Source organism: Cucurbita pepo, chromosome LG12 (assembly GCF_002806865.2).
Source record: "Cucurbita pepo subsp. pepo cultivar mu-cu-16 chromosome LG12, ASM280686v2, whole genome shotgun sequence".
Classification (NCBI taxonomy): Eukaryota; Viridiplantae; Streptophyta; class Magnoliopsida; order Cucurbitales; family Cucurbitaceae; genus Cucurbita; species Cucurbita pepo.
Window position 1 is genome coordinate 9746070 of NC_036649.1, and position 8130 is coordinate 9754199.

Here is an 8130-nt window from a genome sequence, read left to right on the forward strand (position 1 = left end):
CCCCCCCCCCCCCCCCCACCCACTAGCGAAAATTGGACCGTCCCGCCTGTCTCAATCTCTCTGCAACTTTCCCCCTCCCTCCCTCCATTGACCGTTGATTATTTCAAATCTAACCCCAAGTCACTCTCTCAAATCAATCGGGGCCACATAATTGGAGTGTAATCTCAAATCTTTTTGGGCTTTGGACACATTCTTGTAGCTGTAGGGCGCGTGTTAAATAGGGAGTTAGTATGTCTCTCTCTCTTAGTCTTGGGCTTTGCGCCCAACACTCCACCCCAAATATGAAGGCACCGTGTTGTTGTGTTGGAATTTCTTCTCCGTGTTATATCATCTTGGGTTTAAACCTTTCAGTTTTAATTTAGAAAGAGGTGTGTTAAGGTTGCGGGTTGGTTGGATTATGGTTTAATGGCGAAGTCCTGCTCATTTGCCCTCCGGTAAAGCAGAGCTGATGCTTCCACCCTGTGCATTACACAAAAAGGTTAACGTGCAAATATAACCAACTTCAACATCTAATATAAACAACACATGCGAATGGGAAACTCACCACCCTGGATGGACCACGAATCTTCCCGTGGAGAGAGCCCAATTCACCTGCCCAAAACAATTGCAAACAGAAATATCAACACACCTCATAGGAGGTTCAATTAGTACATTTAAATCAATGCATATAAAGTACCCTCCCAATCCTCAAACTGACTGTAAACTTTTAGCTAACAGCAGGTCTACAGGGAGTTTTCAACAAATTTTTCCTCACCGAATATGTGTAGAAGTTAATGAGAAACTGGAATAATGAATTCCCAAGTATATCAGACCGCAGTCCATAGTTAAAGTGAGTGGCACAGTACCTTATCAGTCCCAAGAGAATTTGCAACAACGTGGGTAACCTGTTCATCAATCTGGTTGGTGCACACGGCGCCAAACTGTTCTGCTGTCTGCCACAGTGGATGCAGATGCGGATTTGCTTCACCAACCGGAAAAACCCTGCTGAACACTATACGGCAACCAGCCAAAATCTTTTGTTGCACGGAGGCCAAGATATTTCTAACATCTACTTCATCTAATGCAGGATGGGAGAAAAAAGTTTGGTGGATTCTCTGGATAACCTAATGGACCAAAGTTCAAGACGATGAGGAAAATAAATTAATTCATTGCACTCGGGTGAACAAGTGGAGCAACAGAATTACCGCCAGTGAAGATGCCAAAGTACCATCTTCAGGTCTCTCATCATGATCAATCTCTAGAAGAGAAGGCCCCAGAAGCCCAAACTGGCGCCTACTACATGGAAAGAAAGTATACCTGCATTGAAGCCAGAACAAGTAAATTCAAGAGATCTCAAATTCTTAGATCACCAAACACAAAAACATTTTATTGTTTAGAGGGATGGATGATATGCTTGCCTTTCTACAACAATCAAGTTCATTTTGTTATGTGGCCACACCCTGATGGAATCATCTATTATAACAACAGCAGACTCCATGCCCAAAACACCCTCCAGATCCTTACTCCTGGGTATCCTGTCATCACCGTCCACTAAGTCTACATCATCACCTCGAGAAATAACTCGCCCAGCAAACAGAGACCCTTTTGGATCAAGCACTTTTGCCATCTCTGTTGCATATTGCTTGTTTCCCATTGTGTACAGATGCAGTTCAAAGAGCTCGCTGGCCTAAAATGCAAAAGGAAACACAAACACCAAAATACCCAGTCAACATCCACTATCCAATTGTAACTTAAGGAAAATAAAATGCAGAAAAAAAAAAAAAAAGAAGAAGAAGAAGAAGAAAAAGAAAAAGAAAAAGAGTCTTTGACTATTTCAACATACCTTTTCCAGAAAGTTCCAGACCCCAGGCCGTAGTTTTGTCCACATTCCCATATGAGGAAATCGGAAAAGATGTCTCAGTGCCTTCTCACGATCCTGTTCCTCTTTCTTTCTCAAAATTTCATCATGCACTGGATCTACTTCCACAAACTAGAACGAGATCATACCAAGTTATGAAATTGAAAGTCCGAGTTGATAGTGAAAATCAATCAGTTATCAGAAGAAGAAAAAAATAACCTTAGCTGAATTCAGAAGTGTGTGATCTAGATCCAATACAAGGCAGAGTTTGCGTGCAGCAAACATTTTTTTCTGCTCTTGTATTCGTCTTGCCCTCTCCCTCTGGATAGCAGCTTTTTGCTTGTCATCGTAGCCCTCAAATAGATGCTCAAGATCTCCCCATGTACCCTGTGAACGAGAGGGCCCAACCATATCTCCTTCTTGGGTAGCAGTTGTCACAACTTTATTGTCTATAGAGCTTGACCCTACAACATTAGTATCCATCCTGCCCAATTTAACTGGCTTTGATGATGAATTCTGTGAAGTGGGTGGCGAGGGAACAGTCATAATGTCAGCAATATTTTTCAGATTGTTAGTGAACTGTCTACCAATATCAGGTAGTAATGTTGGTGAAGAAGCTAATTTCAAATCTCCCTGGCTTTCCTGCTTATGCCCATTTGGTATGTCCTTACATCCTTCTGAGTTTGGAGTAGTTGGTACAACTCCTTTTAACTGATCATTTCCCAAGCTCCCAACATTATGAGGAGAATTACCATGGAGGATACGGCGAGGGTCACGAGGTTTCATACGAACTTTTCCTAAATCATCCTGATGACTCTGAAAATGATGAGATGTGCAATATTTAAAACAAACACAATACCAATCTAGAATAAAAATATAGATACTTTAATGCACAGGAAATGATAAACAATATCACAAATGCTTCAACAGCATAGATAATGAGCCAAAAATGAAGGAAAAAACACCTTCCACCATCGGTTTAAATAAAAAAAAAAAAATGGCATTTGATAAATACTTGGGTCATATCAGAACAATCATAACCAAATTGTCATTTGTTAAATTCTCGAGTCAGATTAGAAGCAAGGTAACCCAAGCACTTGTGTAAAGGAAATTATCAACCATTTGATTGGAAGGCAATCTCTTATCACGAAGACAATAAGCAATAAGAAATTTTATACTGCACATGGGGAGAGGCAAAGAAGCACCCTTTGAAAAACAGATATGCATAAGAAGAGCATAGGAAAATATTGGGCATAGATTTTGAAATAGTCAACAATCGCTTACCTCAGCAACCACTATTGGTACACTTGGCATTCCTGCTAATTGCTGCAAAATTCCTGAGGTCACAGCAGGAGCATTTATAAGTGGACTAGATCCTTGGCAAGGACGCAAGCTCGTAGGATAAATTGTATTTTTTTCAGATTCACTCGACTTTGATTTCAATTCAGCAGCTAATTGCTGCTTTTGGTTCATTTTAAGTAAACTTAGGAGCATGGTTGGGTTCACAACAATATCTTTCAACAGTGAGGGCAAGGAAGCATCATTGCTAGCATTTATAGTAGGCAAGCCCTCGTTTCCAGGACTAGAATTGTTTGTAACATTGATTTTTTCAGTTGCATTTGCTTCAGCAATCTCCATCTGATTCCTATTTAGAAGTCTGGGTCCAGCGGGCATGGTATCTTCCAACCAGCCACCACTTCCAGGGAGAGCTCTCACATCACTAGCAGCTACTGCATGATTCTGAGATCCAATCTTCTGCCTTTTTATTTCAGGGACACCTGTATTAGGCTCCAAATCCATCTTTTGCTTTCTCAAGTTTATGGCTGCAGCACACTCTAACATAGAAGAATTCTGCACTGAAGTCATTGTGCGTGGATTAAGACCCATTGCACTTGCATCAGAATTGACAATTCGTAGCCTAGGGTCCCTACTTTTTGCTAAAGGCTTTACTGTTGGATCTGACACAGAACTTGGAGGAGCAACATTTAGAGGACTAATCAGTCCTTTAGTGCTGGAACTTTCCAAGCTAGAAAACAGACCGGTAGATATATTAGAAGCAGAGTTTGATACATTTTGACCCGGTTTAGAAGAATTTGAAGACTTTAGACTTCTGATAATGGAAGAACTAGAAATCTCCCCACCAATATCACCACCCCCGTCATATTCTTCAGAAGGAGTTGGACTAGGAAGTCTATCAGCCATTGAAAAGGAACTTCGACCAAACTTCTGTTGATAGGTCGAAACAGCTTTATGAGCATCAGTTTCATAATGATGCAATCTAGATCCATCTACAGCAAAGGCCAATTTTGCAGGGGTATTCCCTGATTTTTGGACAGAAAAAATTGTAGGAGCTTCTTTAGTAGGCGACGGGAGACTGTCTGCATCATGATCCTTGTGAAGGTCTAACAGAGGGAGTAGGGGGGCTCTACCCTTTAGGCTAGATACCCCAGATTGCAAACCTTCTGATAAGATATTTAGGCTATTTTTTGCTGTAATCCCTACAGGCATGGAGTTCGAAGGGAATTTAGTTGAAGAAGTCAAATGTTGACCAGCATTTGTATATGCAGAATAGGAATCCTTATTTTTCACCCCATTAGGCATATGGATCTCGACCTCTTTAGCACTGGCTCTCATGCTGGACAAATGGAAGAGGGAATCTGTAGATGGCATTTTGACCTCTACCTGTAGAAAATATTCTGACTTTAGCTAGAACGTACCAAAATCGCATTCATAAGATATCAACATCATCACAAGGAATATAACAAGCAAACTAAGGATGGTTTACTGTACCGATTTTATCTGCTCAGGAGAAAAGAGAGGAGGATCGCAATTTTTAACATAAGAAAGCAACCTATGAACAGCATCACAGCAATTGGTCGTTAGATGGTGAACAAATAGACTAACCCTCGACAATGAATACGACACTACGGACTAGGATGAGATAAAAACCTCGACAAATGTTGCATGTACTCCTCCTTTTCGTTGAGGCTCATGGAACAGAACACCTGAGATGAAAATTAAACGTCTCCAGTGATCAATGTCATTATCGTCAATCAATAATATACAATAAATAAGATTTCCCGGCAAAATGAAATTTATTTGCCAAACGAAAGAGGGCGGGAAATTATTGAGGTGCCTTACAGAATTGATTATTCGAAGAGCAGCATATAACCGTTGAATGAGCGCATCCTTTCTCGGGACTACCTTTACCTGGAGCAATTCCAAAAACATCTCTATAGAACTCTGTAGTTGGGAGCAAACTTCCAGAAACGATCTATAAGAAAGAAATCAGGTCGTCAATTCCGGAGCCTAGAGATTTCATATCGGGGACGCATCACAAAACACCATTCACATTGATCGAAAACTCAAGTAAATCGGTTCACTTACTTCTGTGCCGCGTCGATTGTAACACCATCCAATGTTTTCTGAATCAGTTTCAGTTGGTCGTCCAACTCCTTAGTCATCAAATCAAGTTCCTGACCGTCACTATCATTCATAGAATGACTGTCGGACAACATTGCTTTGGAATCAACAGCCTCTTCCATGAACTCCGTATCCATATCAATCTCACCCTCCTCTAATTCACCTTCCTCTCTCTCGCCATTTGAATTATCGCAATTCATTTCATCACCGCTAACATCGATCAGGACTCTATCCTCTTCACTATCACCATCACCCTTCCCATTCGCAGAAGGAGAGGAAGACGGCTGCTTAGATTTCTCCTCGGGGTCGGTCTCCATAACGAAAATATCATTCAGAGGCTTATTCTGCACGGCCTGTGCCCAAGCAAGATTGTACAAACCGGAAGCATAACCATGACGCATGGTGGGATAATTCTTATACAAATCACTCATGGTCCAAACTCTAGTTTCCCGATTGGAATCTTTGGGAAGCACTACCTTAGGACCAGATTCAAGCTTAATAAAATCCTCCTCACTGATCTCCTCTACCGAAGCTGTATAAGAGACTTCCCCTTCTTCGACGCCTTCAATTTTAACACTCCCGTCTTTCCCCATCAACACCACCTAGGGTTTGTTGGAAAATTTCGACAAAATCGTTCCAATCAGATCTGAAAAGTCCATGAATAGTAGTGCTGAGAAACTTGAGGAAGCGAGGGAGGAGAAAAACAAAAGAAAACGATGGATCTCCAACCGAAATTACAGTCCGGACATTCAAAAAATAAATTAAACTAGTTTGGAATTGGCGATGTTCTTTCTTTCTTTCTTCTTCTTCTTCTTCTTAGGGAGGGATCCAATTAGAACAAAGAAAAAAGCAGTGTTGATTGAATTAAGAGAGAAAATTGATATGAGATCTGTAATCCGCAACGTTGAGAAAGAAACTGATGAGAGGTACGAACTATAACCTAACCCGATCGGGAATCGAGGCGGACGGGAAGTAGAATATACAACGAAGGGAGTAGACGAGTAAAGGGGCAGATGGAAATAAAAAAAGGAGAAAATAAAAAGAATTAAAAATAATAAAGAAAAGAGGGGGCGGTGGGGAAAGTGAGGGCATAGGGAGTGAATGAAATCGGGGCGTACACGTCAGCGATCCAGAAAAGGTAAAATAGCTTCCTCATAATCGCATTTGTATTTTTCTCTTAGCAGCAGCAGCCACCAGTCAGCCACCAGTCAGCCACCAGTCAGCCACCAGTCAGCCGTCAGCTGCCAAGTAGGCAACTATTCTCACTTTGTGGACCTCAACGTCGACTCCTTCCTCATCGCCCAATCCCATTTACTTCTAATCGCCCGCCCCATTATTTTTTCTCCCTATTATTTATATTCTTTATTTATTCTTTTGTTGCATCTAACTTTTTTATTTCTTTATTATATAACATATACAAATAAAATTGATTAATATTTTTCTAATACAATTTATTATTATTTTCTTATTGTTCATTTTTATTTCGATTCATAATTTATTAGATAAAGTTCACGTACAAAGAGTGTAACTTAAGCCCATGGAACAAATAGTTTTAGCCTACAAATAAGAGAGCCAAGCCCAAGACCAAGCCCAAGAAAATGTCGAGAGACGAGCCCAAGCTCAAGCCCATCAAATGTTGAGAGACAAGCCTAAGCCCAAGCCCAATGAAATGTTGAGAAACAAGCCCAAGCTCAAGAAAATGTTGAAAGACAAGCCCAAAACAAAGCCCAATAAAATGTTGAGACAAGCCCAAGCCCAAGCCCAAGCAAATGTTGAATTCCTTTATCCATACATTTCCTTGGGCTTTGACCCAATCTAGGTCATTTTCATAACTTAGCAACCCCCTTAAACTAAAAAAAAGAATAAGAACAATAACTTCATAGTAAGTTATTTTGATTAATAAAGTAAGAAATATGGGGTTAAATAATAATGTAAATTAAAGTGGGAGAAGAAAAGGAAGGAGAGTGAGAGAGATTAAATATTTGGATTAGAGAAATAATAATAATGATATAATAAGATGATAATAATGGGATTATTAGAATAAATTAAGAAAGAGAAGAAGAGTGAGGAGTGGGAAGAATGGCGTAGTGAAGAACCATAATGTGATCCATGGTTGAGGAATTTGGAAGCAAAGTTGTAAGAGTTGAGTCTTTGGAGCACCAAATGGTATCTCTAACATGCTGCATCGTCAAGCAACCCTCCACCTTCTCTCCTCTGCATCGTATCTCTATCTGAAAATCAACCTTCATTGTCTTATAAACTCATTTCAAACCAACCCTAATATCAAATACATAAACCTAAGGACGGGCTGAGCGCTGAGCTACTACGACGTAATGATGAAGAAGATGACAATATCGCCCCGAAACCCTAATGAATAAAAGGACCCACCAACCACAGTATTGCGCCTATTCCCCCACTTCGTATTATCAAAAACTAATATCTCATGCTCATGCATGTCTCTTTCACATTCCTAATACCTCAAATCATTCCTTTTTTTTTTTTTTTTTCCCTTCAAATATATAAATTTTAACCTTTCCTATTATTATTATTATTATTATTATTTAATTATCTCTCTCCAATTTCATTGGTTGGTTATTAAAAAAAAAACAAAACAAAACAATAACAGGAGAGAGAAAGGCTTTGATTTCAGCTTTTGAAGCAAAAATGAAAACGGGAAGAAGAAGATGGTGAGGTGGCAGAGACGAAAGCATGACACAAGATGGTGAGGTGGAAGTTTCCTGGCCCTACGATGATATCACCTTTCATCCCATCCCTTCCCTTCTACTTCTGTACCTTTTCTTTTTCCTTAATCTATATTCCATTTCAAAAAAAAAAAAAAAAAAAAAAAAAAAAAAAAAAAAAAAAAAAAA

The 8130-nt window shown here is 39.8% G+C and overlaps 2 protein-coding genes across 2 annotated transcripts in view; both read right to left on the reverse strand.

The window, feature by feature from the left end:
- Positions 1-151: 151 nt before the first annotated feature.
- On the reverse strand, positions 152-6451 carry LOC111806402 (RNA polymerase II C-terminal domain phosphatase-like 3). Its single transcript, XM_023691698.1, has 12 exons — positions 5225-6451; positions 4979-5111; positions 4787-4842; positions 4628-4688; positions 3122-4519; positions 2057-2653; positions 1823-1969; positions 1398-1666; positions 1185-1296; positions 846-1103; positions 545-591; positions 152-459 (listed from the first exon to the last, which is right to left on the reverse strand). The coding sequence occupies exons 1-12, from the start codon at positions 5851-5853 to the stop codon at positions 396-398; spliced, it is 3771 nt and encodes a 1256-aa protein (XP_023547466.1). The 5' UTR covers positions 5854-6451; the 3' UTR covers positions 152-395.
- Positions 6452-7206: 755 nt separating this feature from the next.
- Positions 7207-8130, reverse strand: part of LOC111807513 (protein LAX PANICLE 2-like) — a 4389-nt gene continuing 3465 nt past the window's right edge. The window contains exon 4 of the mRNA XM_023693260.1: positions 7207-7491. Coding sequence (XP_023549028.1) covers positions 7306-7491 — 186 coding nt within the window. The 3' untranslated portion in view covers positions 7207-7305. The remainder of the gene's footprint in view (positions 7492-8130) is intronic.

Bases quoted from the DNA above. Each gene is read 5' to 3' on its own strand.
- LOC111806402 (XM_023691698.1), bottom strand. From the start codon at position 5,853: ATGGGGAAAGACGGGAGTGTTAAAATTGAAGGCGTCGAAGAAGGGGAA. The intron at 4,689-4,786 runs GTTTTTATCTCA...TGCTGTTCATAG, and splicing joins TACATGCAACATTTGTCGAG to GTTGCTTTCTTATGTTAAAA. The intron at 1,104-1,184 runs GTAATTCTGTTG...TTGGTCCATTAG, and splicing joins CTTTGGCATCTTCACTGGCG to GTTATCCAGAGAATCCACCA.